Source organism: Megalobrama amblycephala, linkage group LG10 (assembly GCF_018812025.1).
Source record: "Megalobrama amblycephala isolate DHTTF-2021 linkage group LG10, ASM1881202v1, whole genome shotgun sequence".
NCBI lineage: Eukaryota > Metazoa > Chordata > Actinopteri > Cypriniformes > Xenocyprididae > Megalobrama > Megalobrama amblycephala.
This window is the reverse complement of record NC_063053.1, coordinates 21,621,977-21,649,511: the sequence shown is the minus strand read 5'-3', so window position 1 is coordinate 21,649,511 and position 27,535 is coordinate 21,621,977. Positions and strand designations below refer to the sequence as shown.

The window sequence follows — 27,535 nt, the reverse complement described above, 5'->3', positions numbered from 1 at the left end:
AGTGTTGATGTGATTCCTCCTGTAGCAAATACTACATGCGAGCGCTAACATTTCACCTTCCAAAACATCCCGGTAGACGCAAACTCCCCACGCCGTACCCTAAAGACAGGAAGTCAAAAGAAAGGGAGCGAATTTTTCACGAGGCTTTCATGTTGTTTGTCACCATATGAGGGAAAGTGAGGAATTTCTCTCCCAGAATTCCCCCTGGCCTTATCACAATCACAAAACCTTCCTTACACGCTGTACCGCAGCACTTTATTATGACAGTTTGCAGAAAGCGCATTTCAAACTCCACAGGAACGAACGTTCGCGCTTTCACACGCGACTCCGACAGAATTTCAAACGGCTCTGGGAAATTGCTAGCAGGCTCTTTTGCGATAATGTGGTCAAGAAGGATCGAGTGAGCGCTTGAAGGACTGAAAGCGGCTCCAACTCTCAGGGGGGCACGCTGGGATTGTGCTAATTCCCCAGACGAGCCTCTCCTCTCCCACCCACATTGGGGTGAGGAGAGAGTATTCATTAGCGAAGATAGCGCACTCCAATTAAGAGAGGTGGAAAGCACACACACACACGCACACACAACTTCTGCAGGTGTACTGCACCTGGTCTCGTACAACAAAATCAGTCTTCCAAGCTTCAGCGGTGTTTTAGCTGATTAAATTCTCGCCTACAATGACACGTCACTTTTGTTTTCTCATATACCACTCCTCCGCCACCCTCTTTTCTCGAGAGTGACACTACAGGTGTGAAATTTCACAACATGGCGTCTCTGGGCAGACATCCACATTGTTAAGAGAGAGAGAAAAAGTGAGACACTACGCTTGTGGCGCGCTTGACTGGGGTCTGATTAATGGTTTGGAGGGTTGTGATTGGGAGGGCGATGATGAGATTGATATGAATGAATACACAAGCGCAGCTGTTCTGGTTGCCCCTTCCTCGGGCGCTGCGGATCCATAAACCCCATTCTGCTGTCACATCAGTGCCACAACACCTGAAATAAACATTAACTACAAACAACGAGCCACATCCATTCACAGCAGCGTGGAAAGACTGCGCATGGGGAGGGAGATCAAGACTAAACACTATTATAGAGTACAGCAAGCACGCACTCTAAATATGAATGACAGGTTATGAGCCGAGGGGCTTGGAGAGTAAGTGCGCACACACACAAAGTCTCTTCTGACTGGCTTAATGGGGCCTCACCTGTTGGCGTCCTGCGCGAGTGTGTGTTTTAGCAGTTGCTGGCATGTGTTTAAAAAGAAGAACTGACGAAAGCCAAGCCAAACACGGTGGGGGAATGTCAACGACCGTCTTGAGTCAACACAACTCGACTACGGTCGTCTCCGTAGTTCGACCCGCATGCCTTCAGGGGTCAAATGCTACGGTTGGGAATGGCAGGCGTACAAACATGCACACACACACTCAATCTGAAGCTAATTCTTAAATCCTGACTTGAATGGTAACAGCAGGTTTAGTGGCGAATCACTCCGTTTGAGGCCTATCAACCCTTTTTGGCAAGTTGAGACCAGCTTGATGTCTAAAGTTGGGCTTATGTTGATCTCAGTAGGCTGAGGGTAGCCCATATCGACTGGGTGTGTTGAGACATTTCCCTCTTAGCCTTGCTAAAGCAGGCATGAGGACTAATCCTGCAGAGGTTAAGTGGAATCCCCTCCACTCTTTCTGTTCCTGTGCACTTCTTTATACGAGTCAAGAACGGAGACTCGGGACTCTAAAACTCTGAATCGTGTTCCACTGCAGTTCAAAGCACTAAAAGCAGACTTCCATGGACTTGAATAACTCAAATACTTCATGAAAATGTGGTTGAAATAAAGAATTAGAGAAGAGTGTGAATTTAAAGGGGTGGTTCGGCCAAAAAAAAAAAATGAAAATTCTGTCATCATTTACTCACCTTCATGTCGTTCTAAACCTGTATGCATTCCATTTTCTGTGGAACATGAAAGAAGATATTTTGAACACTTTCTTTTTCCATTGACTTTCATTGTAATTTTGTCAATACAATGGATGTCAATGGGAACAGAAACTGTTTGGTAACTTACATTTTTCAAAAAAGCTTCTTTCATGTTCCACAAAAGAAGTGAAGTCATACAAGTTGAATGACATGAGGGTGATTAAATGGTGCCAGATTTTTTTTGTACCCCTATAACATAAGTTTGCTGTCTCTTCCCTTTATTTAGATGAAAATCTAAAATGTGTTAAAATGTAACATTTAAAGTCACCAACTCAAAGCTGAGATGACAATCCTAAGATATAAGGGCTAAGTGATTGCTAGGCTCTTCTGGATGTTTGTGAGCTACTTACAACAGTGACAGCCCATTTTTAGAAGTGTTTTCCCATTCATTTTGCGCATATGGATATTGGATAACAAAAAAAAAAAAAAAAAAAAAAGTCATATATCAAAAAAATCTGTGCCGTAAACCAAACCAACCAGCTCAGAGATTAACACAACAATACAAAGTTTGAACTGAAGAAAGAAAAATATTCTGAAACAGACCAAGGAATGAAGCATTATGAAAGACAAAGAAAAAAAAGTTCAATATAAAACTACTGATTTATGGTGATTGTAAAGTATAAAAACAAAATATTTTAAATTTATGTTAAACATTTATATATACTACCGTTCAAAAGTTTGAGGTCATATTTTGTTTTAAGTAAATTTTTTCTTTTAATTTTGCAAGGATGCATTAAATTGCTCAAAAATGTATGTTATAAAACTTTTTTTTTTAAATAAATGCGATTCTTTTGAACTTATTCAGTTTCCATAAATATATTATGCAGCACAGCTCAAAAACATTCGTACCAAACTTTTGAAAAAAATATCAAAAGTGAAGTGATCCTAGCATATAAAGAGTGTAGCTTACATTATTCACACATGCTTCATGGGAGTGGGTGGTCACTGCAGATGTCTTTCAACCCGATTTGTTTGCTAATCTCTGATTGGTAGATCTTTTTTTATTCATGGGGAACTTAGTTCTTCACATGCAATTTGACTGTTAAATGATTTAAGTTAAAGTTACCCTAACTGATGGCTTCAACAGAAACATAACATGAGCTCTGATGTTCAAATGTTTATACAGAATCATTAAAAAATTATTTTCTCTATGGAAAAAAAAATGAATGGGATTTTTACATCCGGAATTTTACAGGTTGTGCTCAATTCTGGTCCCTAGATATGACTTGAGGTAGCATTCACATCGGTAGCTCAAATGGTGCGGGACGAAGTTTAAATCTTTCACCCTAAATGAGCAATAGTAATAGTGAGGTTTGCCTTAGGAAGAACCACTAATTGAAATGTTGAGGTTTTTTGTAAGTTCCTCAAGTCTGATGAACATATCAGTCTGTGGACTTGTTTAAAAATGAGAACAGTCTCATTTAACTCAGCGGTGGGTCATATAAGGTGACAGGATGTGAGAAAAGCATTAACATGTGATTGTTTTCAGCACTGTGAGGTTGCACCGTACAATACAATTTAGTTGCTAAAAGCTTCCAAAAAGAGAAAGCTGACATTTTTGCATGGGAGAGATGACCTTTACACAGCTGAGAAAAGCTGTGTGGAGCTTTTGCCGGCCACGACGCAAACACACACCTTTACCCACCCACACACACACAAAGCCAGCTGCCAGACATTAGCTTGCAAATGGCCCACTGTATGTGCCAAGCTGAAAATTTGCAATCAACCATCTTAAGCACTGTGAAGGCATCTAGAGGTTGTAATGTCCCAAGACAGACTGACGTGTAGCGTATGGCTCTTTCACATACACAATCCAAAATTGGGTACATAAAATATGATTTAAACCTGGAAATTCATAATGGTGCTGAGCAGAGGAGCGTTTTCAATTAATTCCTATGTAAGTTGAGCTGGAATTTATGAATGCCCATGCGGCCCTGCGCATTTTACTTTTGCTTTCAAATAAGCACCAATTTGAGGGCGGCAATTTCTTGAATGCTGGGTTATTATTCTTAATGAAAAACACAACTAATCCTCTGCAGGTTCCCTATTAGCCCTGGGGTTAAATCCAAAATATTGCAAAAATCCTAAAATCTTCCGCCATCATCTTGTCAGTCAGCTCCTCACTCTCGTAATGAATGAAATCTGACCTATCTGCACTGCGCCTCTCATTTGACTCACGCTGCATTTAGCAGATGTGTTCAGTTTTTAATTGCAGTGTCTGTTTTCTGACTGAACTAAATGATTTTTATTACTACAAAAAATAAATGTAACCGGTGTTGCGGCTGAATAATGTTTGACAGAAAACTAATAAAAATATTATATTAATTAAAGTTATTTCTAGGCCACTAATCAAAAAACTCAAAAATCTGAAATCCTTCCTGAATCAGATATTCTTGCCTCAAAGCAACAATAAAGAAATTCATGCTAAATTTAATATAATTAAAATATCAATATAAAGATAATTCTAAATTAATAAATATTTCAGTAATATAATATAATATAATATAATATAATATAATATAATATAATATAATATAATATAATATAATATAATATAATATAATAGTTTCAGACTTTTGAACAACGACAGCACGAGCTGCACCGATAAAAGGGGATGGAAATACTATTGCTTGCTGTGACTACAGCTAAAAAGTACAGCGGTTGGCATATTTAACGCTTTTAATTGAGTTATTGTGCACATATTAGAAGAATACACTTCTCTGTACACCCAAGCCATTATTTTTATGCAGGCACCATGATGAAACTGTACAATTAAACACATCACCACCTACTTCTGCTGTTTCATTTTGTTAAGGCTCTGTTAAGACTTTATTTAACTATACACAGTTCTTGGGCTGTTGTATTTGATGGTTCATAGACTACAGGAGCAGCCTATTCGGTTGTTAAGTCTGACGTCACGCGGCAGCGCTTCCGGGTCCTAACGCTCTATCTCATACCACAAGAAAACAACAAATGGTGCTAATATACATACACGATGTGGTGTAATACTACAAAAAAATTATAATCATAACCTTTATCTCCATACCAAAATTCCAGATGGCCAGACAATGATTCATCTTTTATAAATCGTTAAAATATTAATATCTGTGACGCTGTGAGCACGGAGACTGTTGTGTAGACTGTAAGTATTTAAAATGTTTAACTTTTTAAAATGATTGATGTTTAAAATGAATAAATAGCGCTCATAAACGGCCGTCGATGGCATTCTCAAGTGAAACGAGTCGAGGCTTGGACCCGGAAACGGCGTTCCTTACGTCACGGCTTAACAAGCGGGTAGACACACAGAGAGAGAGAGAGAGAGAGACCAGGTTGTGGCCGCAGGGGAGGTGGGGGCCCAGACAGCACTGAGTCAGCAGCAGAAAGGAAACGATCAGAGCCCTAGAGAAGAATACATCAACACTGCAGAGGCGCCTTCATTCTCCTCTCCTCCCATCAACACCAGCACCACCACCATCCGTCTTTCCTCTTCACCTCAAAGGGGCTCTGCATGCCTGCTCATCCATCTCTCACTGACCAGGTTTCTGCAGCACGAGCTCAGCGCTGTGGGTCTGATGCAAATGGGTCCTTTTTAGTTGAGGCTAAGACATGTAAAACAGCGTGAGGAATATGTAAAAACAACAGACTGACAGAACCAGACATTGTTCCTGCAAAGACTGGTGGGCGCCACACATTGTCACTCACTCACACACACACAGACCGACATCCTCGCACAAAGACGAGTGATTTCACTTCCTTCATCACAGCTGATCTCAGCAGGATAGTAATTCACATACTGTAGGAGAGAGGCTGAAATGTCATCCTCACATTATTAGACTGACCTTCAATTTGAAGTCAAAGCTAGCGGGAGTTTCTGCTTTCCAGTGCATGTTGAAGGGAAAAACAAAAAAAAAAAAAAGTATCTTGTTCAAGTTTGAAAATTGTAAAATAAAAAGAAAAGCTCTTTTATGTGGGCAATTCTGAGACAGTTTCAAACTAGGACATGCAGAACATGATGGCTTCTGCTTGTAATAAAAAACTTTGAACAAAAATACAGTAAAAACAGTAAAATCATTGTAATATACTGATTTGGTGCTCAAGAAACATTTCTTATAATTATCGCTGTTAAAATCAGTTGTGCTCCTTAAAGGATTAGTTCACTTTCAAATGAAAATTACCCCATGCTTTACTCACTCTCAAGCCATCCTAGGTGTATATGACGTTCTTCATTCTGATGAACAATCTGAGTCATAGTCATATTACACATCCGAGCTTTATAATGGCAGAAAACAGGGGCCAATGAGTTTGAAGCTGAAGAAAGTGCATCCATCCATCAAAAACATACTTCACACGGATCTGGGGGGTTAATAAAGGCCTTCTGAAGCGAAGCGACGCGTTTTTGTGAGAAAAGTATCCATATTTCAGCTTCCGTATTCAACTTACGAAGAAAGTGTAATGCCTCTTGCAGATCAAAACGCTTATGATACATCCCACACCTTCCATATTCAACTTTGAATATTTGAATACATTAAATAGCCATTGAATAACCATTTGCTATGGAAGGCGGTCTGGCGGAAGCTATATATTTTACTTCATAACTTGTTAAATGTGAATATTTTTCTTACACAAACACATCGCTTCGCTTCAGAAGGCCTTTATTAACCCCCCCGGAGCCGTTCACTATCATAAAGCTTAGATGTGTCAGAATATTTATTAATATACACTACCGTTCACAAGTTTGGGATCGGTAAGATTTTTAATGATTTTAAAAGAAGTTTCGTCTGCTCACCAAGGCTAGATTTATTTAATTAAAAATACAGTAATAACAGTAATATTGTGAAATATTATTACAATTTAAAATAACTTTTTTATTTGAATATATTTTACAAAGTAATTTATTCCTGTGATGGCAAAGCTGAATTTTCAGCATCATTACTCCAGTCTTCAGTGTCACATGATCCTTCAGAAATTATTCAAATATGCTGATTTGCTGCTCAAGAAACATTTATGATTATTATCAATGTTGAAAACAGTTGTGTACAATATTTTTTTCAGGATTCCTTGATGAATAGAAAGTTCAAAAGAACAGCATTTATCTGAAATACAAAGCTTTTTTGACATTATTAACACTACTGTTACAAAGTTTGGGGTCAGTAAGAATTTTTATTTTTATTTTTTTGAAAAGAAATGAAAGAAATTAATACTTTTATTCAGCAAGGAGCCATTAAATCGATCAAAAGTGACAGTAAAGACACTTATAATGTTACAAAAGATTATATTTGAAATAAACACTGTTCTTTTAAACTTTCTATTCACCAAATAATCCTGAAAAAAAAAAATATTGTACACAAATATTTTGTAAAATTGTACACATTAAATGTTTCTTGAGCAGCAAATCAGCATATTAGAATGATTTCTGAAGGATCACGTGACACTGAAGACTGGAGTAATGTTGCTGAAAATTCAGCTTTGCATCACAGGAATAAATTACTTTGTCAAATATATTCAAATAGAAAACAAATTATTTTAAATTGTAATAATATTTCACAATATTATGGTTTTTATTTTATTTTTAATTAAATAAATGCAGCCTTGGTGAGCAGACAAAACATCTTTTAAAACATTAAAAATCTTACCGATCCCAAACTTTTGAACGGTAGTGTAACTCTGATTGTGTTCTTCAAAAAGAAGAAAGACATATACACCTAGGGTGGCTTGAGGGTGAGTAAATCTTAGAGTAATTTTCATTTAAAAGTGAAGTAATCCTTTAATCCTTTAAAATCTTTGGTAACAAGTCTTTACTGACACTTTAAATTTCTTTCAAAAAAAATCTCTGCTGCCAAAATTCAAAACAAACGCATAGGTCAGACCACCACATATGGTCTCAAACCAATGGTAAACGGCACAAATAATCGCTCCTCACTCAAGGACAAAGAGCAACAGAGAGGAACCTTCTCCAGTTTCTTTAATCCTCAGCTTTCATCGTCCCAAACGGCAGCGACAAATTTCCAGTTCACTTTGGGAACAACGGTCGCTAATGGAGGGGGGGGAAGCTCAAGTAAGATGTGTACACAAACCGTTCCCCTCATTTACCTGTCATCATTCCATTCCTATCCGCTCTTGAGCCGTTCTTCACAAAGACATGGGGTACATCTGATACATCACTCACACAAGTGCTCGAGAACGCTGGGGCACACAGATGCTTCTGAGGTGTTAAGAAAAACACCTCTAGATCTGACAGAAGGACTCAAGTTTCATTATGGGAAGGTTCAAAGCCAAGGTCTTACACACTTGAGTTAGAAGAGAGAGACACTAGTCTGTAATGTCCTACTTCCTTTTCACAAGTATTACAACAATAATTGATGGGCAAAAAAGTCAGGGTTTTTCTTCAATGATTTAAATTGGCAAAATAAGTCTTTTTGTTAAAAGAGAGTTTGTGATTTCTGCTGACTTAATGTGGCCTTGTCCAGCAAAACTGACAAAGAAAATTTTAATTTTATGCAAATTAACAACTTTATGTTAACAGAACAGTGTCCTGATGACCTAAATTCACTGTGCATGAAGCTCAAGAGTTACATTTCTAAGGTTCTGCTGAAGCCACTTAGTATTCAGTCGTTCAATGTTCATTGCCAATAATGATTTTCCTGCATTTGAAACACTGCCAAGTTATTTTAAAAGGGAAAAAAAGACGACTGGAACTGAATGCAAACATGTAGCCCTCCCGTAGATGCAACATAAGTCAATACGAGGTGAGACGTTGTAAAAGCACATAGCTCACAATGCATTGTTTGAGCTTCGTTTGGAGAACATGAAAACACAATGGGCTCATTCTTGTCTTTCTCCGGCACACTGATTCACAGCAGATGTGATTCTTTAAAGTGCTGTAAAGTTCTTAGTATATGTTACTCGTAATAGCAGCAAGTTTTTATGAGCAGCTGTAAATGATGGTTTCTATCATATCTCAAGATAAATAAATAAAAAAAATGGGGTGATAGAGAAAAATTAAATTTGGAGGATTTATCAGAAATAAAGAGCAACACTGATTAAAAATTGATTCAAGCGAAGCCTATTTGCATTCTTCTTGCTCCATAAAAATTCATGAAGGCAGCAAATGAACAAAGGCATGAACTGTTGTTTAGCACCTAGTATGCTAAATAATAAACTTCATACCAGCAGATTTAATCATTGTGTAACTCTCTTTGTGCACACTGCCAAATGAAACTTCCTGAAATCTAGCCAAATCAGCGGGAGTAGACAGGTCTGCAATGACTAATACTGCTTTATCAAGCTTATCTACAATTTGTTCAACTGTTTGTGTCAGCGAAACTTTAATGTCATTAAGCATTGCTTCCTCTCTGAGGAGCGAAACTAACAAAAACCACTGGCAAGCTTGCTTTGATAGCAAAGATTAAAGATCATGTGTTTATATATCAGATGTGGAGATCAGGGCTGCAATAACTAACTGATAAATATTATAATATAAATAGCTTACAATTTTCACTAATAAAAACATTTTTGAAAATGGTAGGCCACAGAAAATGTAAAATGCAGAAGCATCCATGTGATTTATTTGATCTGTGCAGCTCTTAAAGTGACAGCAGCCTAATAAATCTGCAGCAGTCATTGTTGTTAATCAAACAACAAAAGACAAATATAAAAATCACTAATAATAATAACTTTTGTAGTTTTAATAAGGGTTAGTCTATATTTCATGTACACAGCAGTGTTATTTTACATTTGATTACTTTATTCAATTTCTATTGTAGGCTATTACTTATCTGAATACCACTGTCAGTACATTTTTAGTACGTTTATTTAATTTGTATTTTAGTTCTGTTTTGTGTTTTTTGTCGGTTTTGTTTGTAATTAGTTTCTTTGTTCTTATTGTATTGCTAACTGTTTACTTGACTTCTGTTTTGAGGACTTTTCACTTACATTAATTAACTTAGTATTAGTTTTTGTTCAAGTATCGATAATTATGAAATTTCAGTGACATTTAAAATTACTCTTATCATGAAATAAGACTTTGATCATATCACCAGCTATAATCGGGTTAAAAAAACACGATTTTAATGTTAACCAAAATAATCGTGATTATGATTTTTGCCATAATCGAGCATGCCATAATATAAAGTTTAAAATAGTTGTATTAATATTTATAATATTTTTCATACATTATATACTTCAGTCAGTTTGTAAGTAATAAATATAATATAATATAATATAATATAATATAATATAATAATATATATAATATAATATAATATAATATAATATAATATATACTTTGAAGTACAGAATTGGGCTCAATGTGAAACATGAACTTAATTGTTAACTGAAGAAATAATGAACAGATTAACCGATAACCAAAATAGTTGTTTGCTGCAGGCCTGCTGGAAACTTTTTGAAAACGAGCGTGTTTCAAACAAAGGAGAAAGTCCTCAAGAGACTTTCAATTGCACAGTTAAATTCCTACTGTGAAGACGGGAGGCTTCTATATTTGAAAAGGAGTGAGAAGATTGTTATTTGGCTAATTACAGATTTAGAGCTGAAACAGTAAACCGTTAGAGAGGAAGAGAGCGAGGTGCTTGAGTGAGCTACATTAGAGTGCTGGAGTGGCGAGACTGTGGATTCATTGTGTGCTGATGGCATCTTTTATCTCTTGCAATACTGATCGGCCTAACCGAGTAGTTTGGGCTGGGGAGTGGTTAAAAGGGTGGGCTATCTAATCTGATCAGAGACCATTGTTTTGAAGCTCATTTACCACTGGGGGGTCCAGAGGTTTCCACACAGTCGACAAGTCAACCCAAACCCAACCCCCCATCCCTGCGGCCAACACAAGAAGGTCCTTGAAAAAACAAGCGGCAGACACAAAGGGGAAAGCGGAGAAGACAACCCAGAGGGCTATTTGTGAGGATTTGCTCATTCCTCACAAATACACAAGAGTGCTGACCGCTGACTCAGACCTTTGGTTCGGGTTTGAACAGCAGGAAGTCAGCTTGGTGAGATTTTTGTTGCTGTTTAGGAGAATCCTAGTCTCCAGAGAACAAGGAAGTTAATGCTAAACATCTGGGATCTGCATTTAAAAAAAGAAAGGGTAAGGGGTTAGGAGGAGACAGTATTGACTTATCATGTACGGCAATGTCCCATCTCAGAATGGGGCTGTTGGACTGGTCATACAGTACAGGAAAGGGCAGGAAATAATTCATCTCCACTCTATCATGCTGCCATGAGCATGAACACTTGTACATGAAGCTGGACCCCATCCTGCAATTCACATTCTGCCATATTGCAGAGGTCTCTGTGGAAGTGGCAGGGAGGATGAGAAGTCAGCAGCACAGAGATCACTGCTAATTGCCTGTGGTGAATGATTATGGAAATGAACCAGAAGGATATAGCAAAAGTAAGACACAAAGCAGATATTTGGCACAAGCTTTTCCAAGTTGCCTTTATCTGGGCATGAGTTCAACATTTAGAAAGCCCTGAAACTATGTATTTTAGACACTGTGTGTGTGTGTGTGTGTGTGTGTGTGTGTGTGTGTGTGTGTGTGTGTGTGTGTGTGTGTGTGTGTGTGTGTGTGTGTGTGTGTGTGTGTGTGTTTTGTTTTTTTTTTTTTTTTTTTTTTTTTTTTTTTTTTTAACTATACTTGTGTGGACCAAAGGTCCCCACAAGGATAGAAAAACCTGAGATCACCTACATTGTGAGGACCAGCCAGTGGCCCCCACGAGCGAAACTGATTAATAAACATAATAAAGTATGTTGTTTTTTTGTTGTTGTTGTTGTTGTTTTTGTTGTTGGGTTTTTTTTGTGTGTTTTTTGAAAATGCAGGAAAATGCAGTTTTCTGTGAAAACTGCTGGTGTCATAACCTTATTTAAATACAAGGATACAAGGGTCAAAAACAATGAAAACAACTTTTTGTGGAAAAAATCCTTACTGTTGAGACCTGCTTTATTAAAGGAACAGTTAAATGTGACATTTATTAGAATGGGTTTATGTGACGATTGTTTTAAGCTCACATAAATGTAAAGTTGTTTTATGTTTTACAGCCTTAATGTTAAAAATGATGGCTTTCAATTATACTGTAAGATTGAATGGCTATGATTATTTCTATTTTTTTTTAATAAAAACACAATTTTATTAAACATTCCTTTGTTCTATCTTTGGGGTTTGGGTTTATAATGATAATTAGCTTATTTAAAACAAATTAAGTCTATGGTATGTCCCCAATCTAGCTAGGTAAACATGAGTATGTGTGTAAGTGGAGTCGCAGGAGACACTAGAAAAATACTCCACAAATCTCCTGGAGCTGGACAGCACAGCGCTGAGCTCAGGATTGTTTGTTTGAGAATGGGCCAGGGGGATGAAATATACACTCGAGGTGTAAAGATCAGAATGACAAACCCTTCAACAAGTCTTTGAAAAGAGCGACTTTAGGTATGGCTTTGATTTTGACACACTCTTGCAGTAAATTCCATTCAAGTGAAGGCCGCCATACAAGAAACACGCGTCAGTGAATAAAAGCCCGATTTAATGCGACTTATTTGCTTGTCATGCGAAGAATGCGCCGTGAACATCCCTGAAAGCAGAGGTCAGACATTCTTCAAGCATAAAGCCTGAACTAAAAAACGCTCTTGTTAGCACTTAACCACATCAAGTGATTTAATAAACTTAGCTATGCTCATCTCCACCCCCAAACTACGACGAACGAGAGGAGGGCAGCAGGAGGAGAAGGGCTTGAGCTCCATCAAAGTCATGTCTGTTGTCAAAACACATTGAGATGGAGGAGATAAAATAAATGGCATCTTTTGGAAAGATGAGGAACACTCATCTTTCCAAACAACAGATGACCCCAGCCACAGACTCCCCCAACTGTATTGAAATAGTGGTAATTGGACCCTCTTGGGGCCCTCCACTGGGGCCCTTTGTACGTCTAAGAGTCAATCAAGGGCCGATGACAGACAAAGCCTCATCAGATTTAGGAGAGAAAAGCGCCGGAAGGGTCGATGCAGAGGCCGGAGTCGTGATCCATCCTGAGGCGGGGGACAGACGGGCCTCTGCACATGATGCCCTGCACTGACCTCTTGTCACCTACGACTGTGCCCTGCTTCTCCACCTCTGACCCTAAAAACACGACACCTAGACCTGCTGTAAAAGCACAGCGTGGATAGAACATTATTCAGATGCTTAATCTTCCAATGGATACTTGTAATACAACAAGACGTGGTCGTGCAATGATATAACAATTTTTGTAATATATATATTAATAATTCAATTTTATTAATAATTGAATGCATGTAACATTAAAAATAAATGTAAAAAATACTTTCAATAATACAACATATCAATGTGTTGATATGTTACATTACTAAATGTATTATTTTTTAAATTTATTTTTAAAGGTGCCCTAGAACGTTTTTTCACAAGCTGTAATATAAGTCTAAGGTGTCCCCTTAATTTGTCTGTGAAGTTTCAGCTCTAAATTCCCCATAGATATATATATATATATATATATATATATATATATATATATATATATATATATATATATATATATATACACATTTTTTTAACTGCCTATTTTGGGGCATCATTATAAATGTGCCGATTCAGGCTGCTGCCCCTTTAAATCCTCACGCTCCCCGCCCCTGAGCTCTCGACTATAATACATTGCATAAACAAAGTTCACACAGCTAATATAACCCTCAAAATGGATATTTACAAAATGTTCGTCATGCATACATCGGATCATGTAAGTACAGTATTTATTTGGATGTTTACATTTGATTCTGAATGGAGTTTGAGGCTGACATTACACATTGTTGGAGAGATTTATAAAAAATGAAGTTGTGTTTATGAATTATACAGACTGCAAGTGTTTAATAATGAAAATAACGACGGCTCTTGTCTCCGTGAATACAGTAAGAAACGATGGTAAATTTAACCACATTTAACAGTACATTAGCAACATGCTAACGAAACATTTAGAAAGACAATTTACAAATATCACTAAAAATATCATGTAATCATGGATCATGTCAGTTATTATTGCTCCATCTGCCATTTTTCACTATTGTTCTTGCTTGCTTACCTAGTCTGATGATTCAGCTGTGCACATCCAGACGTCCTGCCCTTGTGTAATGCCTTGAACATGAGCTGGTATATGCAAATATTGGGGGTGTAAATATTAATGATCCCGACTGTTTCGTAACAGTTGGTGTTATGTTGAGATTCGCCTGTTCTTCAGAGGTCTTTTAAACAAATTTGATTTTTATAAGAAGGAGGAAACAGTGGTGTTTGAGACTCACTGTATGTCATTTCCATGTACTGAACTCTTGTTATTCAACTATGCCAAGGTAAATTCAATTTTCAATTCTATGGCAACTTTAATAATTAGTTTAATAAATAGTGACATACATACATATACATATATATATATACATACATACACACACACACACACACACACACACACCAGAATATATAATAATATATCTACAATATACAACTATAAAATTTAGCAATCAGGGAGGTTTTTGGGAAAGGGACAACGTCTAACCTTCATGTCTGTCCAAAACTTTGGCAGTCTAGTCAACAGTCAAGCCACACAGTAGTGAAAGCAGGTCAACCATATCTATTCTACTGAAGGCCACCAGCATTTAATCACTGACAGAACCAAACTCTGTGAGGAATATCAGCTCCTTTATGGGAAAAACAAATATGTAAAAGATCAAACTATAAACTAATAATTTGAGCACTCAAAAAGTTCAGAAGAGTAGAAGTAAAAAACCATCTATTGTAGGTTAGTTCATCTAAAAATGAATTTTATCATCACTCACTGTAATGTCATTCCAAACCTTTTCCTGTGGAACAGATTAGTTTTTTTGTTTTTTGCTTTTTTGTGTTTTTTTAAGAATTTACTGGGCCACCTTATTTATGTTGCTTTTTTTGTTATTTTGTAGCTTGACAACCCCAATGCTCATTCACTTCCATTATATGAAAAAGAGTGACCTAAAAATTCCCTAAAAAAGGTTTACTATGACATGAGGGTTAGCAAATGAATTTTTGGGTGAACTATAAGGGTAGAAGAACCATATCTGCTTGCAAAGAGTTTAAGCACAACACAATAACCGCTTCTTCAAAGGGGTCTGCTCAGGTCAGGAACAGACCCGACCGTACAAAGGTCTTCAAAAGCTCTTCAGAGATGATGACACATACACACAGTCTGTACAGCTGGTTTATGAGGGAGCAAATTCGCCATTTGGAGCCACTTTAATACTTAATACGCATAATGAGGCTGAACATAACGCCTGACTTCAGAGCTTAAAAATTCATAATGTGCTGTGAAACTTAGATGGCACTAACAGCACTCTCTCTAACAGACACACACACACACCACTAAAATAAAAAAGCTCATTGCTCTTTGTTTAAATAACGCATACCAGGGCTGATCAATTGCTTTGCCTTTTCTCAGATTCCCTAACATATAAACTCCATTACTTAATTCGTAGGTACACATACAGAAAGCTCATCTAAATAATGCTTCTGGCGGCCTTCAACACAAACACATGAAATGCCCACTCAAGCTGCCTATTCAAGACTGCTCAATACCCATCTTTCTTTCTCCTGCCCCCCCTAGCGTCCACAGTGAGTACAGCAAGATGGAAGAGGGAAGGGGAGAGAGAGAGAGAGAGAGACAGAGAGACAGAGAGAAAGGGGAGGAAGCCACAAGCTCCGCCCCCAGATGACATCAGTGCTGTGTTGAAGCAGAGCTGGAGGCAGATGCAACCTCACACTTGTAGTGAGCTCCAGGCAGCTGACCAGCTCTGCCAACTTCTCTATCTTGTCTCTCTCTCTGAGCCAAAGGAGTGTGTGTGTGTGTATGTGAACAAGTGTGTGTGGAAATAAAAACACACCCTGCTATTCGCACCACTGCTGCTACTGAGCCTTTCTGACACTCGGCTCGTTTTGGGGATTGAAATCATCTTCCATTGTATTGGATTTATCCTACGGACTGACTTTATTCTTTGAGGATATTCTCTTTGATTTTCCTTTTTGAATTATTGCTTTGGCAGGTAAGTGTATTTTGTTATGGGTCTCCCCCATTATTCTTGGGCTGTTTTTAACCCTTTCCCTTATGTATTTCATCACCCTAAGGTTATCAAATACCTTCACCATATGCAGAGAGAAAATCTGGATCTATCCCTTACATTCCAGTCACTCACAAATCTTCACATTGAATTATTTATAAACTTTCAGATCCAGTCATTTGTTTGCGATGAGGAAAAGGGCGTTTTATTATGTTTTATTTCAGACCCTTAGGGATTTGAGGGGGATGCAATAGCAATTTAAACTCACAAGTACAGTAGTCATGAAATTCAGCAGTATATATAGCCCTTCAATTACCATTTAGGATTCAATGTGCATCTCTAAAACAAATTTAAAACAATAGTTCGCTTTTAAAATACTGGCATAATTTATTAACCTTTATGTTGTTTCAAATCTCTATGACTTTCTTTCCTTGATCACAAAAAGGCATGTAAAGAAGAGATGTAAATGCTCAGCCACTACTCACTTTCAATGCATCTTTTTTCATATAAAGAATGAATGTGAATGGTGAACGAGGCTGTCATTCAGTCTAACATCACATTTTACGAAGGATTTTGTGAAGTCATATAGGTTTGGAACAACTTGGAGGCGAGAAAACGAACGAATTTTCATTTCCATTTTTCGGTGAACTATCCCTTTAAGTCTCCGTTCCGCTGCCGCGAATAAACGCACTAGGGACGCACAACTTACATTTTATTCTCACCATCAGCACTCTATAGCAGTTAGCCTGCTATAATAGATCTTTAAAACATCGTTTAGAAAAAAAAAAAACGCAATGCAGATTGTATTTTTACCGCCTGCAATCAACAGGAACGTATAAACTTAACGCGGTGCGTCTTAAATCTTGTGTGAGAGGCGTATCGCTAACGAAACGAGCAGACGTCGATTACAAATAAGTAAATATGTATTAATAATGCACAACATATGCTGTGGAAGCCTGATGAGAGAGTGATTGGAATAAAGAATGGGCGAATCGGGGATGCGGCGCGTGACACTTCATGTACACTGCGCGCGACACGACAAAACTAGAACTCTCCCATTATAGAAGCCGCTTGCAGCGCAGACAGCTTCGTTGATTATGAGGGTCGCGTTCTAATTTGGAATACTAACGAAAACTCACAAGACTTCGAGATTGGCGCGCAATAAATGTGCGCCCTGTGCTTTTCATTGAGAGAGTGAGTGTGTGTCGCAGTAAAGAGATCTGAGGCTGTCAGCTGCGTCAGGATTTTCCCATCAAACGAATTTCCCTTCTTTTAAGTAGCCTTCCAAGTTATCTGAAAGATAAGCTTTCATATCTGTTAGACAGAAAAAGTCAAGATTGAAATAATAGTTTTGTGCAGATAAAGAGAGAGGGACTGTGAGATGACGATAAGCGCCAGCTTCAGTCAGAGCTGATTAAATCAGTTTATAAGACGACTATAGTAGACAATTCACATTAGACAAGTATGCAAAAAAATGAATAAGACCTATGTACTTTTAAGTGCAAGTTGTTTTCCCTAGCTTTGAGCTTCATCAGTGCAAATGCAGTAAAAGACTGTGTATTCAGAGATGTTAGTTTCTCAGCACAATAATAGCTGAGAAGCACAAATGGTCTGTTTTGACTATGTAAGGAGGGTGATAAAATTAACTAACCCATTGTTCTTTGTTGTACGTGTCAAAGCACTCTGTGGCAGTCTTTTTCGCTTGCATAAACAATTTGTATCAGTGATTTACAAATACCACACCTCCGAGATTTAAAAAGGCATAAATACTCCCTGTCTCCCTTAAGATACTAATAGACAGCAATGCAAATTAACCAACTTTCTATATTTTAATACAAAAATCTAAGCATTCAGTGTATGTTTACTGGCAGCCAGGCAGATAGCATTCTTTGTTTCAAGCCATGAATGCCGGAGGCTAAACCCAGTGGTCCGTGGCATTCACTCAGAGTCAACATGAAATGGTCATGTCTTTCAGGCCTTCAGAAAAAAGTCTGTCACCCTTTTGTGCCGAAGACAAAAACAAATCGTCTAGTAGAATTTTCCTCATGTCGGCGGCCAACCTCTGACCTCGCCATTCTATAAAATGTACCTTAAAAACAAGCCTAGAAGTCCATTTTCTGAAACATTTAAGAAAATGACTTATTTTTATTGTTTAAGTGGAAATATACTTTTCTGATGACAAATTATGTAACAAACAGAAAAATAGGGCTGTGAATTTTAGCTTAATTGCAGATACAATTTACGCCTTTTGGAGTGGAAACGAAAAAAGTACAGTGCAGTAAAATCAACCCATCCCTTTTTGCCCTTGTCCAGCAACTGCTGCCCCCTGTACCCTAGCAGGGGGTACATATGTGGTAATTAAAGCGCCAGTTTAGCCTCCAAGTGTCTGTGTGTATCCGCATGCACAGGCCTGATACAGAAGCACCTACCACCCCCAAGTGGGGAAAACAGTGCAGCTGCCACAGACCACTCTCTTTTCAGTGCAGCACAAAAGAAAAAGACCCCCTGTCTCCCCTAGAATCCACTCTCACTGCCTGAACGCTAGCCAGGGACAAACCTGCGGATCATCTGCCCCAAAACCGCACACAGAGGGGAGCCACTAACACAATAGCCTGCTCTTAAATTAACGTTAAAGCTGTGTCTAAACCGTTCTTCTCGTTTCCAAATATGTAGGCAGAAATGTTTCATCTCTCGGCCCACTAGGCTTAGAGAGGCATGATATGGCTTCATGGACATAAGATACATGACAAAGAGAGGCATTTAGTTCAAATCCTGCCTGGGGTTCAGAATCTATTGAAAACAAGAGAGCTGTTTTTCATAATCATAGCCCAGGACCAACCAATGAAGACTAATTTCATCCTAAATGCCTCTGTTTATGCCTGGGCTCTGATCAAATGCGACAGCATTTTTGGAAACTCATAGAAAACATGAACTCGAAATTTAAAAATGATGCATAATTCAACATTTGCCATCTTAACCTAATTTCTCTAAAAATGCAGGAAAAAAAAAAAAAAAAAAAAAAAAAAAAAAAAATCACACATAAAGCAAAGCATTGTCATTATAATAATGTAAAATATTTGTATTTAATATTCCAGTTTTCATATGTATTAAAATTATTCAAAATTCCTGAAAACAAATATTTTGCACAATCATATTCAAATATGACTTTCCCTTAAATGCACTTTTTAACCCATTTCTCAGTGCCCCAACCCTAGTGTTCAGAACTCAAGACACTAAACGAGCAAAAGGTAGTTGGCTGTGGCCATTTTAACCAGGATGCTCGATTGAACATCACTTCGAGCAGAGCAATGGAGCAGAAGCAGGCCTAGCCATTAGAATGATCTCCTAACGGGAAATGTGGCCTATTAGAACGATAGTGAGAGGTGCCCGTCACATTCAGTGGCCTTTTTTCTCTGGCTTTGAGCAGTGGGAGGGGATAGGGGCTGGAAGATTTAACCAAATGTGAAAAAGCTAATAATTCTAAGTGAAAGAAGTTCAGTAAAGCAGAAGAGCAAAGGCCAGGGCCCTTATGCTTAACTTGTAATGAACAATAGACCACAGCCACTTCAGTGAAATCTGAAGAGCCGGGGAAAAAAAGAAAGAAATGATAATGCAGCCAATCATCCAGCCAGATCAAGGTATGCATGACCACTGAGACAGCTGGCATGACAAGCTTAGGTGAAGCGTATAAGGTAGATGCCCTCCCTTCTTTTCCGTTTGACCTTTACGACCATAACATAATACTGGCCCATATATATTTCCCAAGACACCTGTGCTTTTATCAAGGTCTCCTGAGTAAGATCTCAGCTGAAATATCATGAAATAAACAGCCACCTGTGAGTGAACCCTTAAATTTTCAGGGAAGTATCTTGGCAGAAAAAAAAATCCGAAGGGGTTGGTGTATCGCCAACTTCCTTTTTGCCCGCTCCTGTGCCAGGAAGTGATTTATATTGGGTATAGTGCATAAAGCAAGAGCAATTCCATCTCCACATAATTTCACAGTCTGTTATTTGTCAGACTTCAAGAAAAATGGCAATCTACTTTACACGCGTAATTCTCCGAAACAATACAACATTTCCTCAGAACAGTTAAACAAAATTGCAAGCTGATCGCTAACCAACTATTCACCATTCCTGCGAGTACTTAGTTTCCTCTTCAATAAATCCGACAATCATGAGGCAAATGTTTCAGGATTCAACAAAAAGGAAGCAACTTAGTCTCTGTCAGCATACTGAAAGCTCACCGTCAACCATCACCTGCCCTTAAAGTAGGGTCACACCTGCTGTTTTCGAGCCCTTGTTAATCTACTAATATAATAGTAGGGACATAGAGCACTTAGGCTCAACAGAAGGATGGGGTGTACTATTAGACCGTGTTGGCGAGACCTGTTATCAAGTTATAGGGCCTTTAATTCCCTAATCTCTCCTTGTCACTCCCTACAACTGTTTCAAAGTTGCCTGGCATACCCAAACATGTTTTACAGGAAGGTTACCATCCGCAGGTCAGCAGAAGGGTTTCAGGCAAGGGCACAAACCGTGGTGATGGCTGTCAGATGGAGAAATGTATATTGTCAGTCTATGTAACCGGAGAGATGTATCGTGGGAAATTACAGTATGGAAGGTGCAGCATAGACGTCTCTTTAGGGCCACCGGAGGTGACTTGCATGAAGAACCCATTTGGGTATTCATGAGTCTGCAAGACATAAAACGTGTTCATCTCACATGTACATTTTTGAGCAGTGCGAGGGCGTTGTGTTCAGGTGCTGTCGGGGCAGCCCGAGGGACCTTTGGTGGCTGCTCGACACCTCAGCAGCAATATGCTTCACCGTGACTCTTATTTTTGCCTTCACCATCTCCTTCCAGAGCATCTTTAGCCACTTTGAAAGCACAGCTCAGTGGAGAACGACGCCAGGCAGGAGGGAGCGGTCTTTGGTCATTGTCGCAGGCCCAAACCGTGGTCGCTTTTCTTATGCAAAGGAATGCTTTTCAGCCATCACCATAGAGAGCACTAGAGGGGGGATGTTAGGGTTAGTGGCAGACAGAACAACGAACACGGTTATCCTGGCAGCACAGGCTTAAGGCGAGGAAAAAGAAAGGTTTTTATAAAAATCCACACAACATCTCCACTAATCCAGGTTTCACAAACAGTGTCCACTATCAAAGGACTGCAGCCCAAGGGCTTTTCTCTGTGGTCATTTACCCAGAGGCAAAGAAATCCCCTGATATACAGAAACCCAATAAGCTTAAGGGACTTTCAAATTCTCATCTCAACCACACACTCCTCTTATTTTTCCCTCACTTCAATCTGATAAGTCTGAAATGCAGTGAAGCGATCTACAGGGCATAACAATCCATAAAAATCCAATCCATTGTGGCATACTTTTTATGTTAGGTGCAAACCTTGAAAACAGAAGATAAAGCGCTATTGTTTACGTCAACGTATTGTCAATGGCAAATGAAAATGCTCTGTTTGAAGGACAGTGGCCAATTGCAGCTGGCTGCATCGCTATCTGACTCAATCTCAGCCTTGGTACTATCATCTCAAAATTAAATAAACACTGCCTAACAGCATATTACACATAGTCAATAACTCATTCTCAACGAGGCCACGTACTTTACCTTTTCTTGTGTCTTGACGTATTCAGATGTCACATGCTGTCATTGACAAAAGAATCTGCTCTTATTGAATATTTCTTTTTCTGTTTTCCTTGCTGGTAGGAGGTTCAGCATGTGAGAGGGAGTGGGTGTCTGCACGTCAGGCACAGGTTTGTGAAACGAGAGCCAAGGAGCCAGAGTGCTACAGCAGCACAGGAGATTCTGCTTTCGAGCCACGAGGCTGGATACTTTATTCATGCTCCTGCCGGGAGTGAGACTACAGGATTCGGGGCTGACTTTGGAGCCTGACTTCAGAACCGAACCGCCCTGGATTTGAGCCCAGCGTACTGCAGACGGACAGTGGTCTTAACGCCATGACCAGTCTGCTTCGGGAGAGACGGGAGCAGTTCACTTCTCGAAGAGGACTCTCTGTTGCACACAAAAGGGTGTGATTAGGAATCGCAACTTAAAATAAAAGGATTCTGCTCTCTTTTTTTTTATTTCCTTTGTTTTAGTCCTTTTTTTGTGATTAAAAATTACTGAAATTGCATGACTGCACAGGAAAAGGCTGCCTGAGGTCTGTCTGGAAGTGGAGCTGCTTGCTTTATAGGTTTATCTACCATGGCAAAGCCTTTGATTGCATGAACTGTGGACGCTGCAATACAAGAAAGGAGGTCAGCGGTACAAACAAGGATCAGTTCGGCAAATACCAGCCTGGTCAGGATATAACCAAAGAGACCCCTTTGACAAGACAGACAAACATCTCCTGAAAGAATAGAAAGGAAGGTTTAAAGCCTCATTGGATTTTGGGTGGCAGCAGAGGATTAACTGGCATTTCTAAATCAGGTATGACAAATATGGATGTTCTTGCTGTGCCTTTTTTTCTTCTAATATATATGTGCACAAACAGAGGTAATGAGGAAAATGTGAAATTAAAGTAATAAATCAAAAAAAGATCATTAAAAAAAAAGTTCACACTTTAACTGCCTACGGAAATAATGTAATACAATTACATATTACATAAAATGAATACAGAAAAAATAAAATAACTATGTAATATATAATATATAAATATTATAACAAACAACATAATATTTATATATAATATATAAACACTATATAAAAATACATTATATTATTAGATATTAAATTATATAAAAATGAAAAAAAATACACAATGGTATTTTATACAAACACAAACCTAAGAAAATGAGTCTAATAGCTTCTGAAAGTAATATTTTGGTTGAAATAATTTGCTTTCCTTTTTCTTCTAAGTTACAACCCTTACACCTTTTGCAAACTATGATTCTCTGACGTCCTACAGGGACACAAATCTTGCAGAAAGACAAAGCAAAAAGACAAGCCGATTTTACAACGTTTAATCAACAAGGCCTGACTTTGTTCTACCACCAGTTTTCAGCAATAAAATGCATTCTTGAAATGCACTGGCTAACAGCAGAAATGTGTAAAACAACAAGAGCCAGAGATTACATTACACACAGCAAAAGATAAAACCTCTCACACACAGGCATCTCATTCAAGGAAATCTAGCAGGTTTAAGGATTTGTTATCTACATCCACAGCTGACTGGGAATATCCTTCCACTTAAATTAGACTTGCTTCTGAACTTCTCCTTTTCCTCTTATTTTCCCCCTCTAATCCCTCTTTCTTTTTTTCGCTGCTTTGTATTGTTTTTATATAAAAATGATTTCAATCAAGATAAATACCCCAGGCATGTTTCGCTACCATGTTTTTTTTCATTTGTTCATGTCATTGGAAATGTTAATAGCCTCTTTTCATTAATTCAACAGCAGAAATATAGTATTTTTTCTTAAAATTAAATCATTTACAATGAAAGAGGCGCTCCAGGCGCTGTACATAAAACAGCAATTAGAGCAGGACATTGCCTTTTCTTCAAACTGCATGAATTTGACTTTTTCCCTTATTTTTCCTCCAAGGGCAACAACCGGAAAAAGGACATTAGCGATGGCAAGCAATTACAAGTCCTTCTTCGTCTTCTTCATCAGAGCTGGGCTTTTGCTTGGCCTGGCCAATCCGTTGGTGACCTCAGCCTCCTGTCCCTCGCAGTGCCGTTGCGATGGGACTTTCATATACTGCAATGACCGGGATTTGACTTCCATCCCTTCGGGCATCCCAGAGGACGCTACAGTACTTTTTCTCCAGAACAACCGCATCAAAAGTGCAGGGATCCCTACGGATCTACGACGGCTAAACAATGTCGAAAAGATCTACCTGTACTGCAACAATCTTGATGAGTTCCCCACCAACCTGCCGCTGAATGTCAAGGAACTTCATTTGCAGGAGAACAATATCCGGACTATCACCCATGCCTCCCTGGCACAGATTCCCTTTATTGAGGAATTACACCTTGATGACAATTCCGTGTCAGCAGTCAGCATTGAAGAGGGTGCCTTCCGGGACAGCAACCATTTGAGGCTGCTCTTCCTGTCACGGAACCACCTCAGCACCATACCTTCCGGTCTGCCAATGACTATTGAGGAGCTTCGCTTCGACGACAACCGCATCTCGTCCATCTCAGAGGCATCCCTGCAGGATCTTATAAACCTGAAGCGACTGGTTCTGGATGGCAACCTTCTGAACAACAGGGGCATTGGGGAGATGGCTTTGGTGAACTTAGTCAATCTGACCGAGCTCTCGTTGGTACGAAACTCCCTGACATCCCCACCCTCCAACCTGCCGGGCACAAGCCTGGAGAAGCTAAATCTTCAAGACAACCACATCAATCACGTGCCAGCAGGTGCCTTTGCTTTTCTGCGACAGCTGTACCGCTTGGATCTGTCAGGCAACAACTTGAGCAGTCTGCCCATGGGAGTATTCGACGACCTGGATAACCTTACGCAGCTGCTCTTGCGCAACAACCCCTGGCACTGCAACTGCAGGATGAAGTGGGTACGTGACTGGCTGCGCACTCTTCCATCTAAGGTCAATGTGCGTGGCTTCATGTGCCAGGGTCCCGATAAGGTCAAAGGGATGGCCATCAAGGACCTATCCACAGAGCTGTTTGGCTGCTCGGACACAGAGATTCCGCCTACATTTGAGACCAGCACAGTCTCAAACACTTTGCCACCCTCTCGGCCCCAGTGGCCCTCATACGTAACTAAAAGACCTGTGGTTAAGGGTCCAGACCTTGGAAGAAACTATCGCAGCACAACGCCGTCCAGTCGTAAGATCATTACAATAAGCGTTAAATCCAGTAGTGCTGAGACGGTGCACATATCTTGGAGAGTATCTCAGCCCATGACGGCCCTGAGGCTCAGTTGGCTAAAGCTGGGCCACAGTCCTGCATTCGGATCCATAACTGAGACCATCGTCCAAGGGGAGAAAACAGAGTACCTGCTAACTGCTTTGGAACCCGAATCCTCTTATCGGATATGCATGGTTCCCATGGAAACTAGTAACATTTACCTGTCAGATGAGACACCTGTTTGCATAGAGACAGAAACTGGTTCCCTGAAAGCATACAATCCCACCACAACCTTGAACAGAGAGCAGGAGAAAGAGCCTTATAAAAATTCCAATCTGCCTTTAGCTGCTATCATCGGAGGGGCAGTGGCCCTTTTGGCCATCATCATGCTGGCCCTGGTGTGCTGGTACATCCACAGGAATGGTTCCTTATTTTCCAGGAACTGCACATACAACAAAGGGCGTAGGCGGAAGGACGATTACGCTGAAGCTGGAACAAAGAAGGACAACTCCATCTTGGAGATTAGAGAGACCTCTTTTCAAATGATTCCCATAAATCACATGCCCGTTTCAAAGGAGGAGTTTGTGATACACACAATTTTTCCTCCCAATGGCTTAAGTCTTTACAAGAGTCCACACAGCGAAAACAGCATCAACAACAGAAGCTACAGAGACAGTGGAATACCAGATTCAGACTACTCTCATTCATGATAGTGTGCGCGGATTACTAAGACATTTTATTGCTAATGAGTGACTTGGAGGCTGCTTGGTCTTTTGCAAAACACTGGATTGAAAAGACTGAGAAAGCATCGATATGTACATTTGCCATATAATTTATATTTAAGGACGATTTATTAAAAGGAAAAAGGTTCCGATTGCAGGCCATCACTGAACCGTCGGTGTATGCTGCCACAAACTGCAATTCTATATTTTAGATATTTGTAGTCATTTGTACTGTACTTCCTTTACTTATGGTTTTAGACCAATTAAAAAAAAACTTTGTGCTCTACTGAGATATGATGACTTGTCAACTGTGAAAGTGGGTTTTCATTGCTGTGTTGAACAATCAGATATTAGAAAACCATGTAGTATAAGCACAGGTCAAACTATCGCTATGTTGCTGTCAGTGAAAAAAAAAAAAACAACAAAAAACAAGGCTGTGGGAATATAGGGCATAGTTGATCAAAGGAAATAAAGACACAAGTGTTTTGTTAATTTTAAGGAGGGCAGGCACAGACTTTCTCCAGTGTCACAGAAACCTCTGGGTTTCTTTAGGAATCCTGGTTGCCCTTTTCAGAACGCTGCCAGGCTTTACATCACTGCAACGTTTAGGAAGCAGATATCTATTACTTCCTCTCTGCCCTGGAAGAGGAAGCAACACAGCACAGAATCCTAAATCCTTTGCAAATGAAGCACACAGATCAAATGAGAGGTTACTTTGCAGTCAAATCAAAGCAGATGGCCTAAAACACAAGAATAGAACTAAATATCGCTCGTCGGCAAAGGGAAACAGCATTTACCATATCCCTCAGTACAGTTAACCACATGTCATGTAAACGTTGCCCTCTAAAAGGAATATATTGTGGGCAGAAAAAAAAAATATGGCAAGAAACACATTTGGGCTCTTTTCTATTTGGAATATAAAGTGTCAACTATTTTTTTGTTCATATAATTCTTATTTGTATTTTTGTTTTCTAATTCAAGCCACTTTTATGTTGCCACAGTTAAATTGTTCTTTACAACTGAAGACCAAAGTGCATTGAATGCCCTTTGGCCAGTCTTGTATGTGCCTTGATCCAATGCTTATTGTATTTAGCTTTTTCAACAAAAAAAAAATAAATCAGTGACTTAACTTTTTTCATACACACTTGAATATGATAGGATATTGGTCATATTGCAAAATAAAAGTGGATAAAACCCCAACTCGATGGTCTCCTTTTCCCCAAAAGAATGCTTTCCATTTATTTTTAATCCCTCTAAGCTTTGCATACACCATTCCGGCCCTCAAAAGTGTGCATCTAAAGCAGTGTTGCCCAAAAGTGTCCATCTAAAGCACTGTCACGTGAAGTGACAGAGAGGATATGCGAACAAATGCAGTGCTTAATTTGAGCCGGATCCTGATCTGGAAAATGTCAATATTTGGGATTTTTCCGTTCCGGCAGGTGTATTACATGGTGACAGTGCATGCATGTGAGAGACAGAGTGAGCACGGGTTTATTCAGACATATTTGGAGATTATGTTTTGCTATTGGCCTTCAGCATATATATATTTTTGACCAATCAGTTTTCTTAAGTTCAAAATCACTCACTGGTTGGAACTGTTTTGCATGCAGTAAAGTTTGAAGAGTAGCATAAAGTTTGGAGAGTGTGTATATACCTGACAAATTATTCTAGTAAAAATAAGTTAATATTGCCAAAATGTCAAAAAGATAGTCAAGCATATTTTCATTTTCCATATCCACCACGAGTAAAGCTGATGTTGCTTCTGATCAAAAGAGATCCCAAAGAAGGAACTGCTGATGCTAATAGTGAATGAATCTGCGGCTTTGAATGAATCAGGATAATCAATGATTAATGGCCTATTAATAAATATAGCCACTTGCTTCATTACTGAATGAATGAATGACTCGATGACTCACTCATTAAGACAGCGACTTGCCG

At 39.0% G+C, this 27,535-nt stretch overlaps 2 protein-coding genes across 17 annotated transcripts in view; one reads left to right on the top strand and one right to left on the bottom strand.

Annotated features, from left to right (window-relative positions):
* Positions 1–27,535, bottom strand: part of macrod2 (mono-ADP ribosylhydrolase 2) — a 634,638-nt gene that overhangs the window by 506,829 nt on the left and 100,274 nt on the right. The gene's annotated exons all lie outside the window — the stretch shown is intronic.
* Positions 15,365–26,797, top strand: flrt3 (fibronectin leucine rich transmembrane 3). Its single transcript, XM_048205383.1, has 3 exons — positions 15,365–16,040; positions 21,773–22,495; positions 23,608–26,797. The coding sequence occupies exon 3, from the start codon at positions 23,636–23,638 to the stop codon at positions 25,583–25,585; it is 1,950 nt and encodes a 649-aa protein (XP_048061340.1). The 5' UTR covers positions 15,365–16,040; positions 21,773–22,495; positions 23,608–23,635; the 3' UTR covers positions 25,586–26,797.

Coding starts and splice junctions, on each gene's coding strand:
- flrt3 (XM_048205383.1), top strand. CDS start 23,636: ATGGCAAGCAATTACAAGTCCTTCTTCGTCTTCTTCATCAGAGCTGGG.